The sequence below is a fragment of the Coenobita brevimanus genome, chromosome 14 (assembly GCF_032717465.1).
Source record: "Coenobita brevimanus isolate Jiangsu-jjx chromosome 14, ASM3271746v2, whole genome shotgun sequence".
NCBI lineage: Eukaryota > Metazoa > Arthropoda > Malacostraca > Decapoda > Coenobitidae > Coenobita > Coenobita brevimanus.
In genome coordinates, this window is record NC_136967.1 from 22,964,833 (window position 1) to 22,988,186 (window position 23,354).

Consider the following 23,354-nt stretch of genomic DNA (forward strand, 5'->3'; position numbering starts at 1 on the left):
CATAATAAAACCACAAATTACTGAAAAGGCCGTTGTATTTACAAAGCTCTGTTAGATTTCCATGGTGAAATTTTGGGTAACATTTCTAACAAAATAAAGGAACTGCAAAGTATTTTGAGCCTTTTAGCTAAATTAGTAACGTATTACTATAGGTGCATTTACGTAAAAAACAATAAGGTTACACATGACATACTGATACAGAAACAAACCAAACAAACGGAAGAAGAGGACGTGTGAAAGACTTAGGATATGTAACTATGTACAGATGTGAGCCGGGCAGTCGGGATGTGGTGTAAATTCTTAAACGGGATGGTAATCGATCAGTCACATCAATCCACTGAGTTACGTGGTTGGTTCCTGTATCGGCTGGTGACATCAAAGTTTTTCTTATCACTGAATGGAAAGAGAGAGAAAGAAAGCTATTTTTTCCGGTTTTCTTAACACTGTAGTGAATGAAAAAGTAAAAAAAAAATCTTATAACTCTAGAAAGTGAATGGAAGGAAAGATTTTTTTTTTTTTTTTTATCAGTAACACAAAGGAAAAAGAAAACTATCATTACTTTTTTAAACAGTGAAGAAAACTGTTAATGTTAAGATAATTTCCAAAGGTAAGAGATATTCATGGCACTGAAAGAATCAGAGACGAGACGTGCTAATACTGTCCAGTGTGGCGGCAGTCCCGGTGTCTGGGGAAGCCTGGATGCCGCCACTTGCAGCCTGGTTGGACGTGTTGGACGTCGTGCTGCAGTAGGTGTAATTTGGGGAAGCAAGTTAAGCTCACACAAAGTAATACCCTGAGAAATATGAAGAAAGTCGCAAGAAAAACTTAACATGGATCACTCGGAGGTATAAAAGATATAATAAATACTCAAAGTAATATACAAAAAATAAATTATTGAATGCTTTCTTGATCTGAGCGTCGTTGCTGACCAGCAGCGAACGACGACAGTCCTAAGACTGACGGGTATAACTCTGTCCAGCAGTGTTCCCGGGGAACGTGCTGCGAGACCCACGTGTGAACGACTAAATGTGATGATAAGAAACTTGTTGGGTTTATGAGAGCCGGTATATGAAATTGAAGTTCCGTGTCCTCAGCGATGTGTCAAGTCCTTCCTGTTGCCGTGGTGGCCCTTCTACAGTAGCTTGGGGGCCACACATCGGAACTTCTTGCACTTGCCTGTCTCGTAGCCTGAGCTGGCGGCCTTCTTGAAGATGGCCAGGTTGTTCTTCATGCCCTCAGGGACCAGAGGCTCGACCAGGCTGCAAAAAATTTAAGTTATAAGATAAACATTATCTTAAAAAAAGAGAGGAACAGCACCAGAGAATGAAACTTGGAAATCAAGCCCGTCATGATCATAAGAAAATAATGCCAGTGGGATATACTCCAAAGTGTTTGGATGCCCTAGGCCCTCAAAATTTCAGGTATCATACAAATGATGAGTTTACACTATCAGATTTGAAAACCATCGAGCTTGCATATTACACTAACCCCTGTGTGTATATAATTTAATTCAAACCAGACCCAGCAACAAGGGGCAAGGTTTACACATGAAAAAAATAAAATAGTGGTGTTCCTGGCATCTGGTGGTCTAGTGGATACAAAGCTCCAGTGGGGATGAAGGCCTTCCACAGGTTTCATTCCAAGGAAGTCATGGAATGGCCCATGAATAGTAGGCAAGTCATCTTCCCTTGAAATAAAGTACTGGGCAACTGTAGCCTAGCCTCAGGCCCTCCATCCAAAAGAGGATAAAATGTGATTGGCTGTTACAGTTTTTGTGTTCTTGGTAAAGCAACGAACAGTTACTGTGACCGCCAGATATCGGTCTCTGTCATGAGGTCACGCCCACGGAATTTATAGGATAAGAAAAAAAAAAAAGTAAATAAAAAAGATAACGATCCGGCCTGACCGAGAAGATTTCAAGTTCACGGAGAGTAAAAGTTACGAGATGTGGTTCCGGCGTCGCAGACTGGTTATTCCGGCTTCAGTCAATTCACGCTTGCTGGGAGAGAGTTAGGTGGTTTTATATTTGCGAACTATCTTGAGCTTCAGTTGGCTGCGGGTTTGCCTGAACATTATTTTATCTTCACTCGTATAGATGCTAACACATCTAACTAAACTAGGGCAAATGTTAAAGTGGAAAAAGAAAAGAAAAACAAAGCAATTTCTGATAACTGTACGATGCTTGCGACACTTGTATGTCCTGCAAGTTGCTTAAGATCTTTAATAAATACGAACCCAAGCGCAGCCCCCAAATTCACTATTTAGCAAAAACTGGTTCTCTTGAGGGTTATGTATACTGACATGCGTGAAAACCATGACTTTTTTCTTACACAATGTAATTTTGTCACAATGAGGCGGTGATGTGAGCTTCTCCAGGCTATAACGAGGCTAAAGTGTTGAAAAGAGTATTCAGCGGTGGCAATACTGAACACTTGTATTGTTGTTTGTGAGGTAATCTGTGAACACTTACCAAACTTGCGACTGAGATCAACACAGTCCATGGGCTTGTATTTAGTTAATGCATAGCATACTCGGTAGTCAGTGTGAAAACTGTGACGCAGATCTGAAGTGTTATTGGCTGTGAAGGAAAATGCACACAACACTTTTGGAAAGTACCGTTTTCCGCTGCAGTTTCACCACTTCCGTAAAGTCAGTGCATCGTACAGCCTTCCCAGCTCGACCATGACCCCTGCTGTGTACAGAGGTCAGCTTCTACAGCTATTCAAGTGGAACAATGGTAAACACGACCATTACAATGAGGCGCGCACTGGTTCCCACTTTGAATGTGTGTCACAACACCGGCGAGGGAATTGTGTCGCCGAACCAGGCCCTGCCAGGCATATTACTGCACAGGGATGAACGACAATTTGATCACCGATATCTGGGTCAGCCACACACAGTTCGACTCAGTGCTTACCACGCGCCCGTCACTTGAGAAATAGCATGCCGTCCCAGATAAACATCACTGTAGTTGTGGGAAAAATTCTTGTCAGAGGCAGCATGACAGAGTAGGCTGATGACAGCAGGAGTGCGGTGCCCTAAATCCCAAGCAGGGGGGAGGAGTAAAGACAGGAAGGACTTTCCGAGGTTGATAAATTTGATGAAACACGCTCATTCAACACTATATTCATTAAAAGTTAAGAAAATTGGATGTTAGAAGTAGGAACAAACTTCCTACTTCATACACTGTTTCGTGTCTGGCTCATCTAAGGCAGGATGGCTGCTAATAATAGCCGCTTCCGCACAGGGCTGGTATTATGTTAACAGTTCCGTGACTACACCACACAACGAAAATGTCAGAGGTTAACAGAAATTAATTTATTGCACATTAACCTTTTAACTGCCGGTTCTTCTCATTATGATACGAGTATCAGGTTATCAAGTGATTAACAATACCTGAGAATACTTAGAGCGGTATTTTACCTCCCATTGTTTCTGCATAGCTAGTCAAAATTTCATACTGGTCTCATGATGATTTTTTTCCTTCAGTGTCGGTGCATATCCTGTAGAATAAACTGACGCCGCAGTTCCATGATGATTTACGTACATTGTGCAAACGGAAAGTAGCAGTCGCGTGTTGCAATGATATTAATGTTAATATGATTTAATATGACTTAGTAACAGGCATATCTTTCTTCAATGTAGAGGAACATTTTGCTACTGAATGTTGGGTGAAGCATTTTACAGAACCATGATCATGTCAAAAATAATTTCATTTACGTACACTGCCACATGTAAAGCTAAATATAATGTGGCCTTATAAACTTAGGCATCAGGTAAAAAATAGCTGAGCAAATTGGACAATGATGAAGGGAGGTGAGGTAGTCCGTTATATCCGCGGTCAGGGGAGCTCGAGCTGAGGTCATCCGTTACACAAAATTTTCAAATGATAGATGATTTTTTTTTTTTTTTACATAACCCTTCTGTATGATGAAGCCAATTTTGTTATAATTTTGCTGCGCCAAAATAATCTTCATCGTCTTACTGGTGAGTCGGGAGAGTTCCCATACATGTGGATTATGAACCAGTAATTCATTATCAACCACGGCATGTTAATTATTCTGTTCTTTATTTTATGCAGGGAAGAAAGAACCAAAGACAAGAAGCCCACAATAATTTTTCCCTCCCAGAGAGAGAGAGAGGGAGGGAGGTTTATTCAAGATTCTGGCTGCCCACTTACTTTTCTAATTTAGTTTAGGAAAGCCTAAAAGACTGAAGAGGTCAAATAATTCTAGCGTGACTTAGGTACAGAGACATCGAGATATAATGTTTCATTAATGACTCTAACCTGGATATGCATGACTGGTTGATGAGTTTCCCAGGAGGAGTTCAGTGTTCCATGATGTCTGTAATTAACTCCGCTAACCATAGCAAGTCTTGTTTGGGTGTGTCATTGGTGCCCCAGTTATTACCTCATTCAAGGAGGTTATGTTTTACCCCGCGTTGGTTTGTTTGCTTGTCTGTCCGTCTGTCTGTTAGCAGGATTACTCAACAAGTTATGAACGGATTTTGATGAAATTTTGTGGAAGGGTGGGCCATGGTTGAAGGAAGAAATGATTAAACTTGGGGGAGGATACGCATCCAACTCCGGAGTATCCCGCACAATATCTCCAAAAGTTCTAAATGAATTTCAATGAAATTTTGTGGAAAGGTGAGCCATGCACCAAGAAAGAATTGATAAAAGTTTGAGGCGGATTCGGATCCGGATCCTACATCCACGGATCCGGGTTGGGATCCTTTTTAATGGCAAATGGCATTGGCTGAGGTATGCGCTCTCTGAGCGCTTTCTACTTTTAGTTTGGACGAGATTTCTTTTAGCGCAGAGGTTAATGGAGGCTCTTTTTAACCTTTCTAGTTAGAAAGTCAATCAGAAGCTCAATGAAGTCGTTTGCAGGTAACAAGAGTCTTAAAAATTACGCTATCGGACTGGAGGAGTTAACTCCATAAACACGAGGGGATATTTGCTAACTGTCTGGTGGTGGCAAGATTAAAGTAAAGTAGATCATCGCACCGAAGACTTTAAAGGAGATTGATCCTAATCTGTTCACCGTGGGAGGTCTCATCTATGATAAATTTCATGTTCGTGAATTTTTCATGTCCATGGGTCTGGTTGGAGACTACTCAGTCTGTTCTCGAGCAGTCTGCGTGCAACAGATGACGCACACATCTTCATATGTCATGCCACCACTTCGGCACGGATACCCACCGTCCATACCGAAGAGATGCCTGGGATGTCTTATTCTGGACCGGTGTGACAGTGTTTGTGGGGTGGCTTCACATGTCGTTAAAACTTGAGGAATAACTTTTGAAACTGTGTGAACGAAAATCATATCGCCAGACTCTACCCTGTTTCAGCATGTGATACATCCTGCGTCTTTTCAAATGTCGAATAAAATAGAAAATGCGTTCTCGTACTGAATGGGTTGTCTGCTTCAGCTCAATCTTCCCTGGTTCGGACACCAGCATTATAATGAACCGCTTGTTTTGCTTCCCTCGTTACAAGTGAGGTAATTGGCGGCGGAGATACTGTTATTTAATGTGAGATTTTAACCACGGGACGCTACACTACAGGGCAGAGGACGTTCACCCACCCACTCATCAGCCATGGTACAGCGCACCAGGCTTCAGTCCGTTTACTATTGTAGCGTCTTCTATACTGTGCTCTTGCTACCGCCACACCAATTTAATCAGCTTATTAGTGATGTCGTTTATGCGGAGATTAGAAACGTGGTGCAATTGTGAATTTTAATTAAATTATTGCTATTATCGCAATGACATTCAGCTCTGACATTTTTTTTTGGGGGGGGGATAGAAATGATCTTCATTAACAGTTTCAGTACGATTATTTCTTCTTTACTATAATACTACAATAACCACAAGCCAGTCGTATTCAAGAGTCAAAACCTTTCGTAATGATTTTTTTCTTTAATGTATGAAATGGCTTGCTGTGAACAGTAATGGTATGGAGGGACTTTATTCCTAAGGTGGCTAAAGCAATTATCAGCCACTACCAGTCTCCATCGTTCATTGCGTGAGAAACGAAGACTGTCCTCTAAAATGACAGTCGTATTATGAAGTGTTATATCTTACTTGTCGTGGCTGACCGAGGTAACTATGGATTCGTGATTCTCAACCACTGTTTGGAAAACTAGTGGTGACCCTCAAAGTATAATTATATGCACTTCGAATCAATGGACAAGACTGAGGCTCAAAATAATAATGATTTCACTTTAGTTAAAGTGATACATATTTTGAAATGGAACATTGTTTTACAAGTAACGGTTTACAGAGTGAGAGAATGGTAAATATTGTCGTCACCGTTATCACCTTTGGGCTATTTAATTATCGCATCTTTAGGTGACGATGATGATGATAATGATGAACTGTAGCATATATTATCACATCCCAACAAAACAGAAAAGCTTGTAGACGGCCGATTATGTGGTCAACATACTTCCAGTACAGGCAGCAGGTAACAGAGCATCACCAGCTGGTGTCATCTGGCTGGCATAGGACTTGAAAATCAGAGCGTGTTGCAGTGGCTGAGTTATGATTTGTGCTGCCTGATTGGTGACGGGGACGACCATTACTTTTTTCTGTACGATGTCGAAGTACCTTAGTATGCTCTTGCTGTCTACAAACGTACTTATTCAGCTTAGGACAGACATTTCGAATTGGAGGAAATAGATATAGTATTCGCTTATTTACTTTAAGATGCCGCCCCTAAAGTTGAATAAATCCTCAGGTGACAATAAGAATAAGCTCCAAAAAACGATTTCAGGCTGAACGAGTTAAGCCTTCATCTGTTTTGAATTTCTTTAAAATCAGTATTTCACGATTCTTTTATTTTCAATTTTCAGTCACGCGGTCAGTGAAGAGAATTTGTATCCCTTATGCTGCTCAAGGTTTCAATGGAATCTATTACATATTAACCATTGAAAATGCAAAGCAAATATGTCATACCAAAGGGATAATCATTAGCACTTCTTATAGGGGTGCATCTGCTTGTCCCGAAGAATGAAATACAGTTCTCTCTCATTCCATATATATATATATATATATATATATATATATATATATATATATATATATATATATATATATATATATATATATATATATATATCGTAGAAGCTTATTTTACTGTTCCTACCTATAAACGATTATATTCATCTTAGGAGAAACTTCTCGAATTGGAGAAATTTGATATAACCTTAACTAACTTATTCATTGTAAGATCCCCCTCCCCCTTTACAGTTTAATAAAATCGTCAGGTGCCGAAGAAAGAATGAAATAGTGTGTGTCGCTGGCATAGTTGTTGATTTATGTCTTTCTATCTTTCTATTTTTCTTTTTGTATTTATATCTATCTATCTGCCTCTCTATTTGTATATCAATCAATCTATCTGTCTGTCTGTTTGTCAGTTTGTCTCTCTGTCAGTTTATCTGCCTGTCTACATATCATTCTGCGTCTGTGTCAGTTTGTCTCTATGTCTGTCTGTAAGTTTGTCTTTGTTTGTCTATTAGTTTGTCTTTATGTCTGTGTGTCTGTCTGTCAATCTGTGTCTGTCCGTCTGTCTTATTTACCTACCTACTGCATTATAATGTTATTCCGCATCACAATGAGGTTAGTTGTAACAAAAGTCGAATGAAAATCCACCACCTTAGATGACACCTCTGTTCATGACTGTCTCCTTGGTTAGCAACATAAGGTATTTTTTTACTACTACTTTTACTATCTTCAGGTAAATTTATTCTTCACAGAGACTTTTCGCACCGAAAATGTTTTATATATAGCCTCACCAGCCTCTTTACTACTGAAGCTAACTCATCAATTGAATTCAATCACCTGAAAGTAGCAGGGATAAAATATTAAGTTCTTGTACTGAGAAGTTTTGTCTTTACCCGCGTGATGTATTTTTCATTTTATTTTTCCTACGTCCTAAAGATATTATTCATATTCTCCCTTACAGAAAATCGTGTGTAGACATCAAGAATAAAGTAAAGTATACGTCACCGCACTGAGAGGGGAGAGGGTTGTGCGTCCAGGAAGCATTTGTGTACCTGTGGGTCCAAACACAGCTGGAGGGCTAGCAACACGTCGCACAGTTTGCTGACATAACGGAGGTGCGTGTTTGTGTGTGTGTGTGTGTGTGTGTGTGTGTGTGTGTGTGTGTGTGTGTGTGTGTGTGTGTGTGTGTGTGTGTGTGTGTGTGTGTGTGCTCAAGCAGGCAGCAAACACACTCACTTCTTACTCATCTGACCTCTCCCTATTCAGCTATTCAGACTTAGATTGACGGTAATAGAGGATGCATGAACCATAACGTATACAGTCTCCCTGGCGGGCAAAAAGCATTACTTACATATATTTTTCCATTTACTTACAGGCTCCAGACAAAACACGTCCTCATCTGACCTCTCTCATTCCAGATCTTAAACTGTTGACATAAAAGGATGCAAGAGAATTTGAACAGTTTGCCGACAATACAATTGGTGCGGGGATTGGCTTTGTGTAAATCAGTAGCGTTAGGGAAATATAATTATTTCCTGTGTTTTCCCTCCTATCCACTTTGTTCATTTAGAGAACTAATTATTTGAAACTTTGCTTTTCCATGGCGACAATTGGGCACGACCTTTATATTGAATTCTGTGATTATAGTTTCACGTGATGACAGTAAATAAAGTGCAGGAAAACTGCCTAATGCATCTGGCAGTTCCATATTTGAACATCTGCCATAGCAAGATCAGTGGTTTTACGCGAAATTACAAAAGATAATTTCCCATTTTTATTAAAAGAAGCAAAGTTATTATTTTCGATGCTATGTATAAATGGGGAAGAGGGGTGTAGCATTGTGATGACATATTAATGTATAAGATTATCATATGTTACTTTTCGAAGATCCGACTGTACTAAAGTATTTTTCTCAATATCGCCTGTGAGGAGCGGCGAAGATACGCAGCATGAGCTTCAGCAAACACGATTAAGGCAACATAACCGCAGATGGCATGACTCAGCTGGGGGTACACGGGAGGGAGGGTGGGGGGTTAGCAGGGAGGCTTGTCACTGAAAGCCACAAACCTGTATTTTCGGCCTCTTGCTCAGACACAACGCATTTTCTGTTCAAGTTCTGTATGTCCTTGTTGTAGGTTTGCAATGTTTTCCTGAAAAGATTTAGCGTCAAAGTGTAAGGGAGTTTTCTGAAAACAGGATCGTAATGGTCAGTGGTACATTCTGGTGGAAAAAGTATGGGCAGATTACTGAGTGTTTGTTCATCATCATCATCGTCATCATCATTATCATCATCATCATCATCGTCATCATCATCATTATCATCATCATCATCATCATCATAATCCTGACCCTGTTTCCCTCTTTCATAAGTGGAGGAGGGGGGATTTAGATACATGCAGTCGGACATACAGTACGTATAGTAGCACTAACTGCCATCAGATGATAGTGGGTAAAGCTCACGTTTGTCATTTTCACCGAGAGGAACGAAACAAACATACGGCATTACGTGGTGTGAACGTTCGGAAACTTTCGTCCGTGACAGTAGGGTGGATGTACAAAGGCATTAACGGTAAAGAGAGATCCAGCATTACGGTCCAACACGAGTTTCGGGGCGACCATCTGTCTGTAACCGCCCGACGCGTCACTCAGCCCAGCCACCTGCCACACTTTTGATTATGCTGAACACACAAAAAAACTGTCTTTCACAACATACTGAGCTACTTCTTGCAGAGTATAAATACAACAGCCAGTGTATTTGCAGACTTGCATTATTATTATTATTATTATCATTATTATTTTTATTGTTAATATTATTATTATTATTATTAATTATTATTATTATTATTATTATTATTAATTATTATTATTATTATTATTATTATTATTATTATCACTGTTATTATTATTAAGTGGAAAGCGCATTTAATGTTTTACGGACGGCTGCGAGAACGTACAAGTGAACCTCACCAACATGGTCTAACCAGAATGTTATGATCCACCTCCACGCTAATTGCAGCCTTAAAGGAGTTGTAAAGGTTGCCCTGACCTATTACTAGGCTGTTACGGCAACGTACATATTGAACAGAGATCCCAAACTGCTGCTTTATTTTGAACATCACTGGGTATAATGGCAGGCCGCAGATCCAGGAGAAAATTGGTACTGTACCGAGATGGGTCCTTAGCTATCGCTCTGCTGTTGACGCACTTTAGCACAGGTATTTATTTCCTGTGTAAAGTCATGTAAATTTATCCTGTTTGGGGCAACCTTTACAGTCTAAGTGTAAAATGTAAAACATACCTGTGTAATGATGAGATTGGGGTATGTCTTTTGCCGTACACAGACGAAAGAATAAACAGAAACTTAAACAGGAGAGCACGTATGACTACCGTTGTGATTATTAATGGAAAAACGAGTTGCCCGAGCAGAATTACCCTAATATTACGATTATATTACAATCTCTAGGTTGTTACGCAGCTACACAAACCACACCGGGATTTCAACAGAGGAGTCTCCTAAGATGAACAATGACTCTTGAATCTAAAACACAGTTTAAGGTTAACAAGATAATTTTTTGTACTAAGTAAATTATTTGGCAGCATTCAGGACTTTAGCTCTGCGTGAAGTAGTGATCCAAGTAAGAACGATACTGTCACTGCCCCACCAAGGGTATGCTTTTTAATCGTGACAGCAATACACAGTTATGATTATATAAACTGTGTTCATCTTGCACATAATATGTAGGTGCAAGTATGAGTATTTAAATATCTAAATTAAATATATAGATATTCAAATTGAATTATATTTTTAAATGTTATAATATTTAAATATTTAAATTGTTACTTAAATTAAAGATGAACTGCCGTTACGATTACGCTGAGTACGGATTTTATGACGTGGACGAGAAGACAACGTTTTTCCCTCTACTTTATGATACTGTTTACTTCCGATGCAGCCAGTCAACCATTATTTATACAACTATGAGAAGCTCAAAATGCAAAGACCTATGAACTTGAGTCAACGTAAAATTTTTAGCTGTACCTCATGTTGTTGAGTAATTTAAGAATTTAAGTGCAACAAATGCACTACCTCTATTTTTATCAATAATCAGGGCGACTTGGAGGCGATTTGTTTGTGGCCACCCCAAACGGGATTGAGGCGTCTGGCAAAAAAAAAAAAAAAAAAATTTCTTGCCTATCATTACATAGCCCCAGGTACCTGGTTATGGAGGGTGGGGGGGGGGGTGGAAGAAGGATGGTAAGAGTTGGAAAAGCTGGATAGATATGCATGGGGTGTGAACATTTAGAGTCACAAGTTTTCTGAAAATGTAACTAACAATGTCTTGAATTTGCGTTCGCTTTTTGTGAAGGATTAAAAAGACGCAGGGGGCATCTATTGATGCCATTAATTCTCCACTGATATAACACAACGATATGGAGACGGATTAGCAGCCTATGGAATAGCTGCATCAGTTATCAGGAATACTTTTCTGTTTGTACAGTTAAATCAGCTAACAGAAATTAGCTTTTCATTTCTCCTCCAATATACAGCAATTAGTAGACGTTTTGGAAATTTGGTAGGGTTAATTAAAATGAATATATATATATATATATATATATATATATATATATATATATATATATATATATATATATATATATATATATCTGAAAAGTGAACTCGGCTTAAAATGTGTCGGTTATTGGTCAGGACGACTGAGAAGTGAGCATCAAAACATAGGACAACTAAAAAGTAGCAAGATGGTCTGGTCTTCATCACGTCTTTCTCTGTAATTTACATTAACATGCTATTATGCCTCTTTTCCAGAACATTGAGGTATTGTATGAGTACAGCATACTCTTGTTGCTTCAGGACGATTTATCAATTTCAGGAAAGACGTCCAATGTTGAAAGGGGGTTTGGAAAATCTCTCATAAGGTGAATAAAACTGTCAATAAACCGAAAAAAAAAGGTTATAGACGTCCTGGGGCTATCTGAATAACATCGTTTGGCGGTAACAATAAGAAAATGAAGAAAACGTCATCAAAGTGAAAGGTTCAATGGACAGTGTTTGTTACCCATGCGTTACAAAGGTCCCTCTTAACTTGAATAATTCCCTTCGGGGGTATTATGAATAAACGCAAAGGACGTCACTGCACTGAAAGAAGCTAATGGGTATTACTTTTAATTCTTTCACTGCAAGAGACCTCCCCTAAGCTGAAAAAAAGTAATAGAAAAATCTGAAGAACATAATAAAAATGAAATCGTAGTAACAGAGGGCATAAAGTGAAGTGCCATATGGTGAGGCCTTCATAACATCCATTACTAGTGCCTCTGTCGACCATGCAGAAAGTGGGCGGGTTTCCCTGTTTCCAGTGACTAAAGTTCCAAACAGTAACTTGACACTTTCAGCCTCCTGTCAATTACTCTTACCCGAATACTACAGTCTGGCTTTAGCTGGACTAAGATACTAGAGCTGTTCCGGACCATAAAAGAGCTATCTCCGTCGGTATGGTGACAGCTTATAATTATAATATCTTCTCGCTGCCGGACAACTATTCCTCTTCACTATGACGGCACTTATCGTGTTTTATTCTCGCTAACCTTTTTCTCCTCCTCCTTCTCCTCCTCCTCCTCCTCGTCAACATCATCATCATCATGAGGTTGAGACCCAGGCCATTCTGTTCCCTTGGGAAAGATGTCGTGTATTGATGGCACTATAAATTGAAACTGATTAATCCGTCTCTGTAAGAAGTCCTGCTATGTCACTAAAACGTAATTGCCCAGTGATTACATGATTGAAATGGAAAAGATATATTTGAAGTAAGAGAGCAAACTCATCTAACTGAAGACCTCTCTGTCTGAAGGAGTTACAAACAGTCCATTAACATCATCAGTACGACGATTATGATTCAAGCTGATTCTTTTGTTAAGCAAGGAAAGGGTCTGTCTACCAATATTTGTGAAAGGGTAATAATTAGAGCAGAGATGAAACTCTAACGCGATTAAATATGTTTGGGAATATTCTAACTAATTCCTGATTTCTTCGAAGGGGCAGTGCTTTGACGTGACGAAGAAGCCTGTGCATCCCAGTGATCAGTGGAGCTATACTAGTCAGGTGCTACCATACTAGCTTCAATAATGAAGTAATGAAGGTTATAATAGTGTAAGCCGCCCAGTTCGAAAAATCTCCCCTTAGCTGAAAACACTCGTGGGAAGCGTACAAGACTTATTAAAAAGCGTGCGACAGAAACCGCCAGCGAACTCTCTCCTCCTGGTAAGCACTCGAGTCACTCCCGGAACCCGTCACGAGGGCTAATTGTCCGGAGAAAAGTATCCGTCGCGGGAAAATGGTCAACACGCACTCTCGCTCGGTTTCGAAAGTTGGATCTAGAGCGGTGACGGCTGGGAGATGCCTGCCTGATCCGTGCTTGTGCTGCTTGTTGTTGAGAAAGTGTGTGAGGTATGGTCAACAAAAGAAGTACAGTGTAATTTTGGTGTGTCTGATATCTCTGAGTAAAAAAGCCAGATTTATGCGATGTTTTCCCGTATGTTTTGATTTGCATGTTTTTTCTCAGTAACAAACATGGACCAAAAGGAGGTTAAATGATTTGTTGCCTGGTATTTATGGGTGACAAAATTGGAGCTGAACGATGTTTTCTCCATATGCTTAGGTGTGCCTGGCCTGTCTGAGCGTGTTTACTGTTTATACTTGTTGAGAGTGTTTATTATACTCAGTAAAAGAGGTAGCTTCAGCCACACGTTAAATGTTATTGGCCTTGAGATTTCTCTACATATTTTAGTGTACTTGGTGATTCTGAGTAACAACTTTGAACTTGAAGGATGTTTCTCCAAATACTCTGGGCTGCTTGGTATTCCTGAGTAATACAGTTGGACCTACGGGTTATTTCTTAGCCTTGGGGAGCAATATGTCTATACTCTGGCTAACGCTAAACAATTTTACTCGCCACAGAAAATTTTTTCAAGGTTTGAATTCCAAAAAGCTGTCCTGATTTAACCCTAACCGTTAGGCAACAACTTATCTATTTCACTCTGTCCTTCACCAGACAATTTTACTTTTCACCAGGAAAGTTAACGAGGTCTGAGGGTAAAAATAATGGAATCTATCCAAAGTCTTCTCTGTGTTAATACATTGTTTTGAAGTGTTCGACATTTCCGCGATGTACTGGTCAGACTTTATAAAGGTCCTCAAGTCTCTCAAGGAACAGTCAACACAAGCATCTTTACCCACTGATCAAAATTATGTATATCTCGCTGCTTGCTTTAGTGTGCCTGGGATTTCCGATTAACTAAAATTCAGGTTGAAAATATACCTGGCATTAGTTTACTTTCATGAGTGGCGCTGTAAAAAAAAGAAAAAAAAAGAAAAAAAAAACCTACGGCAAGACAACCCATACAGTACGTTAAAATTCTTCGTCTTTTGCTTGAGAATGTAGAGCACAGCAGGTGTCTCAATATTTTCCTTGTCCAGTGTACGGTGCGTGCCTACATGTGGTTTGGATAAACGGCTGGTGCATGTCGAGAGAGTGCCTCCGTGGTGCCGGTCATAAGTTTACATCCTCCTTCAACAGTTTGTTTATTCCTGCTGTCTATGTATTTGCGCTAGTGGGATGGGTTTTAAAGCGATGTCAACATATCTTAACTCTTCCAGTATGATGACACCTTTTTATATTTCTCTTGCCACCTACAGATGATTATAGCCAGCTCTGAGGAGAGTTCTCGCAGTGAAGGGACGAATTGTGATAGTTTATGATCCATTCACTACGAATTACGTTTCGTGAAGTGAATATTTTCATCTAAAAATGAAGCTTAACAATGGAAGAGACGTTCAATCATTATATGAAGTACAGAGTTTAACAATGTTAGTTAGTCACAGTGGTGTTCATTTTGTCAGGTAACTCACACTAGAGATCTTGAACAACCCGAGAGGCAACAATTGTAGTATTATTAGCAAATACTCAAAACGGTCTCATTTCTGATTTCATCTGTGAACTTGTAGTTCATCGCGGTTAATGAAATCAAAAGTATAATTCTCCTGACACATACAGCATGTCTGCGTAAATTGTATCGTAGTTTCCTAGTGAACTCTCTTCATCTCATTTTGTAGTGGTGTGTAATGAGCAAAAACATCTGCTCTGACAGTGAACTGACAGTTAGGATCTTATAATGGATACAGCAAACTACGTTATCGAGCAGCGAGAAACCCCTGTCGGGGAAAGGGTTAATGTACTCATTTCCTCTTTCTCATTCTGTTCCTCTCAAGGAGCTTTGCAGCAGTTCGGTTTTGCTAATACTAAGCTACCCATTGGTTTACCTTAAATGAAGCTTGAGCAGTGGATCATTTGCCAAAACGAACTATGACTACAAATATGTCACCTTCACGGTTCTTACAATGAGAGCTAATCAGTGACGATACCACAATGCAATTTTCTCTTGCTTTTAGCGACTCAAGTCATAATCAGTAAACTGTGCTTTCAAACAAACCTCTTGAGACCGCACATGACGATTCATCTGTATGACGTGTGTCATCTGAGAGAGCAATGGCATTCAGTAATTAGGCAATGGAAAATTTTAATATCTTCTAACAGGTAGTACTAGTGCTATCAAATATTTGTCAAACATTATTATTTATTAATGAGAATAAACATGTCAAAGGAACTGCTTTCTGTAATTACTTGATAAAAATAAGCGGAATATTGTATAAAAACGAACAGTTATGGTGGTTTATGATGAACAAATTTGTCCTTTTGAGGAATGAGTTGTAGGGTGGCCATTGGAGGTATTATTCAAACAACTGCTAGAAGAGTAAATGCCAGTCACATAGTGCTCTCCTCCCCCTTTCATCTAGGAGCATAGCGGCTGTATACCAGACAACCGTAGAACGTATTTTTGAAGGTAAGAGATAGAACTACCCCTTGATAGCATTCCCTGATCGAAAAGCCACGAGCACCTTTAAGATACGTGAATCCACGCACGCAGAACAAGGCCGTAGGTCCGTCTGGCGCATTTCATCACTAGACCACCAGACGTGTGAAGAAGAAAATAAACACGGAAAGATTATTTTTGATATGCATTTACATGCATATCAAAATGTAAATACTTCCTCACTTATGATTTTCATGCTCTCAAAACCAGCGAAGGATGACAGCACTAGTATTGCAGACGAAAGAGGAGACTCTAGGATAGAGGCGATATGGTGATGTCATGCGATCCAAGACAGAAAAAAGAGGGTCATGGAAGAGTGAGGCAGTGGGACACACCAGGGGAAGGGAGGGGGGGGGTCTAATGGTGGTGGGAAGGAGGGGGAGAAGTATATCAAGGAGGAAGGAGGTGTGAAAAGAATATCAACAAGGAGAGGAGAGGGGGGAGTAGGAGGGGAACACCCTAAGTTATTACAAGGGGGGGGGGATGAGGAGACGGCATTAGGCGAGGGTGGAGGGGAATGATACCAAATGGGGAGAATAACTATAGTGTAGGTATGGGACGGAGAGATAAGATATATACATTGAAGGAAGAGAGAACGGAGAAGAGATAACCTTGAGGAGGAAGAAGAACGGGGTGAGACATCAGACAGGAGGGGGCTAGACATGTGGGAGAGGAAATGAAATAGCAGGAAAAGAGCACTAGCTTGGAGAGGAGGGGGAGAGACAACAGAGGAAGGAATGGAAGAGGCACACAGAGAAAGAGAAATGAAAAGAGGCATTGGAGAAGTAATGAGAGAGACATTAGGATAGGAGGAAAAGCTACAGAGGGAAGACGGAGGGCCGGAGGGGAATGGGGGTGGATGGAGAAGACATCAGGTAGTGTGGGCGATAAAGGGAACAGCTTGTTGGTGATCCACCGTGTTGGTATGGGCTTATAGTCCTGGCGGCGTGGACAGACTACAGAGCTGCACCGGTCAACGTCTTGGGATCAATGACCAGTGTACAGAGTTCCGCTAACCGTTGGACGCTGATGGAGGTACACAATTGAGATTCCTTATGCAGTATAAGCAATATTTCGTGAGGCAATATAACTTTGGCCAATTGACCCATAATTGTTTTAATTTATATTTTGTTTGTGCATGATAATTAATGTTCATAACGCTTAACGTGCAGTTCGATGCGCTGCCTTTAATCATTTAGGCACTAACCACTGTATATCGTCAACATCGCACTGGTAGTGGATACTGTCTTATTGTTCACTCTGGCATCTCAGCTCATCGTGAAGTAACGAATGTTCAGTACTGAATGTTTGGTTGTAGACAGCAGCAACTTGTAATGGAACAATAAGGAACTCTCCAACAAAGGACACAAATATTAGGCTACGTAAAATGCCAGTCATGTTAAGTGTGCTAATCTTGAAAGAATACAGTGGTAAGTGTTAAGATAGGTTAACTAGCTGTTAAATCATGAAAGTGTTCTTAAAAAATGCTGACACACTTGTGGGGAGAAATCTGAGGTTCTTTGATGCAAGCTGAGAGTGCAACACACACACACACACACACACACACACACACACACACACACACACACACACACACACACACACACACACATTACCAATGGTATTACGACATACATAAGAAATAAGCCTGAGTTGAAGTGCAGGGGAGGATTGGACGGGAATGGTAGGGTTGTTACTGGGTGTGGCAGGGGTGAGATGTTATGGGTGTTGTAGGGGTGGGGTGTTACTGGGTGTGGCAGGGGCGGGTATTACCGGATTTGGCAGGGGTGGGGTGTTGTGGGCGTACCAAGTGTTGGGTGGTTTGGGCATGACAGGAGTGGAGTGTCGTGGATATGGCAGCAGTGAGATGCTATGGATGAGGCAGGGGTGGGTTTTATTGAGTGTGGCAGGGGTGGGTGCTGTTGGGAGTGGCAGGGTGGGATGTTATGGGTATAGCAGGGAAGGGATGCTAGTAGTATGCTATGGGTATGGCAGTGGTGGGTGCTGTTGGGTGTGGCAGGGGTGGGGTGCAATGGGTGTGGCAGGGATGGGGTTTTATGGATTTGGCAGGGGTGGGGTGCAATGGGTGTGGCAGGGATGGGGTTTTATGGGTATGGCAGGGGTGGAATGCTGTGGCTATGTCAGGAGTTGGGTGCAATGGGTGTGGCAGGGATGGGTGCTGTTGGGTGTAGCAGGGGTGGGTGTTGTGGGTGTGGCAGGGGTGGGTGTTGATGGGTGTAGCAGGGGTGGGTGTTGATGGGTGTAGCAGGGGCTGGTGTTCATGGGTGTGGCAGGAATGGGTGTTGTGGATGTGACAGGGATGAGTGTTCATGGGTGTGGCAGGGATGGGTGTTGATGGGTGTGACAGGGTTGGATGTTGATGAGTGTAGCAGAGGTGAGTGTTATTGGGTGTGGTAGGGGTGGAGTTTATGGGTGTGGAAGGGATAGGGTCTCTGTGGGTATTGAAGGGATGGGATGTTGTGGGTATGGCAGGGGTGGGGTGTTGCCGGTATGGCAGGGGTGGTTTTATTGGATGTGGCAGAGGTGGAAGTCATGGGAATGGCAGGGCTGGGGTGTCATCAGTATGGTGGGTGTGGGGTGTTATGGGGGTGGTAGAGATGGGTATTACTGGGTGTGACAGGTGTGGGTGTTACTGAGTGTGGCGGGGGTGAGTGTAGCTGGGTGTGGCAGGGACTGGTGCAACTGTTTGTGGCAGGGGTTGGTGTCACTGTGTGTGGCAGGGGTGGGTATCATTGGGTGAGGCAAGGATGGAGTGTTATGGGGGTGGCAGGGATACGTGTTACTGTGTGGCAGGGGTGGATGGTTACTACAGTAGGTGTGTGAGGAATGGTGTTACAGAGTGTGGCAGTGGTTGGGAGCTATATGTGTGACAGGGACTGGGTGTTATGGGTTGGCAAAGGTTGAATATTATAGGTGTGACAGGGATAGGATAATAAGGGTGCAGCAGATGAGCAAACCTATATATTTACCTAGTTGCATTTACTTTATCATGTTATATAATATTTGAGTTAAGGTCCGTGTGTGTGTGTGTGTGTGTGTGTGTGTGTGTGTGTGTGTGTGTGTGTGTGTGTGTGTTTTGTTGGCAAAGACATTAATACTAGCATGTGAGTTACTGGAGAGGGATGCATTATTTCGTTCTTTACGAGCCAGGTAGTACACTAGGCAAGTGTCAGTTTTTTCTCAAGTAGCTTCGTTTTAAGGTGCAGTAAAGAATCGTGTTCACTATATTTCTGAATAATTGTAGGTAGGTTAATCGGATAAATTACTTTAATGCGTATTTTGGTGTTTCATAAAAATGGTATTTAGATTTTCAAATTTAGACATATGGTGAAAGACTGACGAAGAGAGTGTATGTGAGTGAGATGGAAGGGGGAAGAGGGAGGGGGATGCCGAGGATGAGATGGAGGGATGGGGTGGAGAGGTATATGAGAGAGGAGGGTGTGAGTTGGGAGCGGGGCAGTGAAATGGCGGGGGACAGGGCGACGTGGAGGCGATTTGTTTGTGGCCACCCCGAACGGGATTAAGGCGTCTGACAATAGATAGATAGATAGATAGACATATGGTGAACAAAGCTCGTGCAAAACTGAGAAATTTGCCAGTATCATTTAGTAGTAAAGATTGGAATGCTATGGTTTATCATTATTTGCGCAAGGAAAAGTTAGACTTGGAGAAGGATACAAAAGTTAATTGGTACATGAAGCGCCATGCAAACTGAAAATAGCAGCAGCTTACTCGAGAACAAAGTCCTTCCCCTTGAAGTCCTTAGAGTAGGCGCCCATTTCGCAGATAGTCCTCTGCAGGCACTGCTCGCTTTCGAAGGCGTTAAGATAGACATAGAAAACTCGCTCAATCTCGTCATGGAGCTGATCCATGAAAGAGGGCTGGAGAGAGTCGTCAGCGAGAGACCTCTGGGTGGTGAGTGTGAAGGTGAGAGAAGACAGCAGCAGCAAGATGCCGCCCAGGATCAGCAGAGGTAGGATGATCGCTGCAAAGATGTCGAAGCCGCCATCGGAGACCTCGTAGGTATCGTGTTCTGAGACGGGGTAGTAGTAATAGTAGAGGTTGCCCTGGGAACCGCCGTCGTCATAGGACTGTGCCGGGGCGGGGGCGGCGTATGAGGAGCCGTGCCCGCCACCGCCACCGTGGGTGTCTCTGGCTTGAGCCACCTGGCCCTGTTTTTCAACAGCTACGGAGGCGGCACACGCCACGCTCACCATTGCCACGAACACCACCTTGCTCAGCATCTGGAAGTGCAAAAAGAGGAAAAATATGTTATAAGGTTATAGTACACCTGACACGTGCCGTATCACAGAACATAGTTATACCGAACAACTATTAAAATAGCAGTAAACTTCAGAAAATATTAGACAGTTTCATTTATAATATATGACAGTGAGGTCTCTTTTTCACCAGTCTCCTCAGTAACCCGAGCCACCCATAGCTAACCTTTCGACCATCCCCAAACCGGCCAGGGCAACATAAAGGCAAGGGCCGAGGGGCACGTCCTTCCCACCGGTCAGACGGGTGTTAGGATGCAACCTAAGTTCCTTGCTGCTGCCGCTAATCCCACACCTACAGTACACCAATCACAGCACCACCGATTTAGATATGTAAATCCCCAAACCTCATTCTTAGGTCAGGGCGATGATGGTAAAAACAATTAAGTGGAAGCTCTTAGAGTTAATACCTTATAGAGTATAGGCTTATAAAGTTGGGTGGGTTTCTAAACTTTAAGTATTGGTGTCTACGTACAGCTTCAAAATTAATAATTTCGTGTCATGCTCTGATCATTATTTTGCCTTATCGTGTTGAACTGTTCGTATGTATGAAGTATTACTGTATCCATGTATACACTAAGACTACTACGTGACATTCCCAAACAGCTTCCATTGTCAGTGAAAGTTACTTTAATATATAAACAACTAATTTGTTATAACGCTTTAAGTCAACAGAAAATATACTAACAACGGTAAAAAGAAGCAAGGCAAGATGTAAAAATGCGACACAGTCCTCCCGCACTGGCGTCTCACGCTCTACTGCCGGGTGACACTTCCTCCCTGCCTTATATACCAGCCATGAGCGGGACAACGGAGCGTCATGGGGTAATTACGCTAACTAGATCGCTTCCACATTACACGAGCTTTAATGTTAAACTTCGGTGAATGCCCGATAACTAAGCGGTGTGTGCATGGCGGTTTGTATTATGCGAAGGCGGACCAGCTAGAAGGAAAGATGGATACATAATGCAAAAAGGAAGGACATAACGTAACGAAGAACGCTCTACCCGGGCCAGTGTCTTGTGGGACAGGAGGGAAGATGGGACGGGCTGGGGACCTACTGCTATGTCTCAGACTTTCTCTCCCGACGTTTGTTGTGTACTTAACGTGTTGTGAGCTGAAGGGCTCATAGCATCTTTTCTCATTAGTAGTTGACAGATAAATACAGAGAAATTTAATGAACAGACAGTATAGAAATTAGTCGGTTTTACTGAATCAACATTTTAACAGAAAGCCATTCAGAATTCCTCTTTATGTCCTTTTCTATTAAGACCAAGTCGTTCTTGACAATATTTTGAGAAAGTATATGAGTACACTACTTTGTGTGATAAAGAACGTCTTAATATGCAAAATATAAGAAAACATTATACAAAACGGATGAAAATATATAAAGCTGGCCGCTGCAACTTGGCCTAAAATGGTCATCTCCAGTTTGACTGTTGAACTGTAGTTTTAAACTAGAATATGATGTTAGTCATGAATAAATGCTGTGGAAAGAACGAAGAGCCCAAAGATTCCTTATAAAAGTACGGAAATCTCCACCAAGCTTAGGCAGACGAATGAATGCACGGCAACATGATATGTTTATGGGAATGAACGACGATTGTTTAACTGACTGAGGAGGGAAGAGTGTCCTTACAGTTACGACATACAGTAGGGTTATTCAACGGGACTGAGTAGGCACCATACACACCAAAACCCCCGATTAATTCAAGGAACTGCCGGCAAGATTTTTACATCACAGGTCTATATTCTCCTTGGCTTACCGTATTTTGTAACGCCTCTTCCTTACCGATGACTTTTACCTAATGCATACATGTTATTGTTGCTGACTAATATCAAGATGCGTCTTACGAAGCCTCTTATGCCAATGAGAGTACGGTCGCTGGTGAGCAAGCGGCATGGGGATAACGGGGGTGCGGTGCGGTGTGGCGTGAGGCACCGTGATTCCTTCCACCCACCACCGCCTGGGGGCTCTGGACGTCCATTCCCTCACGGCGCTGTCACATCGTGGAGTTGCACACGAGTGGCTACTTCCACTGTAATGGCTTAATGGGGTGATCCGGCAAAAATTATGCCTGAGATCTATTAGCTATATAATGAGAGGAAAAGAATGTGTATGTGACCTAGCGAGGGTAATCAGGATGGTTAGATTCTTTAGATGGATTACACGAAAGGAGATTACGACTAGGGATGCATTAAAAATGACGGGCATTAGAATCCGTTAATATTTGAACATCCAACAGACGTTCTACGAAACGTGATTTGCTGATCATGAATATTATATACTTCTTTATTAAAGGATTTCATGGTTCATTATAAGAGTGTCTGGTATTTGCACTCTATCGGCGCACTAATCTATAGAATCCCAAGTAGTACCACAGTTTATACTTCTTTCAGGTAACACACAGCACAATGTAACAGAGTCCTTAGCACAGAAGTACAAGTAGCATACAGTATATCCAGCTTGTTGGTCGTCAGTGTACTCGTGGATCACTTCCGCACGGCCTCATGAAATCACCAAAATCTTCGGTCATCGGATGCACCAGTCACAAAATTCTGTTTCCTCACCTTGGCTCTTGTGTGCTTTGTATTGCCACAGCTTGCCAGTTGCTGATATTACACTTGAATGTATGTTTTTTGAATGGCGTCTCTGGCTATATAGTCAGTCGCCGGTGTGGGAGGGGCAAACGCTGTGACGTCACCACCACTGTTATGATTTCCCAGAGGTTGCCAAGTACGCACACACTAGCTGAAGAAACCGCTCCCATTAATCAGTATTTATCGGTAGATTCTATTCCTTTTTACTCACAGTGCAGTATGATTTTGTTTACCTTCTACTGATGGGTATACAACTTCAGAATGGAAAGCAGAATACCGAAGCGACTGTATGTAAAGATGTATGTTATGGGCCGTCCTGCACACCACAACCCTACATGAGGTTTTCCTCTGCTGCGATGGGCCAGTTTTCCTCCCACCAGCTTTCATTCATCCCATATGACGTAAGAAATTTAAATAATGAAAATACACATGATGCTTATTATTATTATTATTATTATTATTATTATTATTATTATTATTATCATCATCATCATCATCATC

The 23,354-nt window shown here is 41.6% G+C and overlaps 1 protein-coding gene across 1 annotated transcript; it reads right to left on the reverse strand.

Moving 5' to 3' along the window:
* Nucleotides 1–1,132: 1,132 nt before the first annotated feature.
* On the reverse strand, nucleotides 1,133–20,219 carry LOC145389542 (uncharacterized). Its single transcript, XM_080264813.1, has 2 exons — nucleotides 19,708–20,219; nucleotides 1,133–1,259 (listed from the first exon to the last, which is right to left on the reverse strand). Exons 1-2 carry the CDS (start codon nucleotides 20,217–20,219, stop codon nucleotides 1,133–1,135), a joined length of 639 nt encoding a protein of 212 aa, XP_080120939.1.
* Between the last annotated feature and the right edge of the window lie 3,135 nt (nucleotides 20,220–23,354).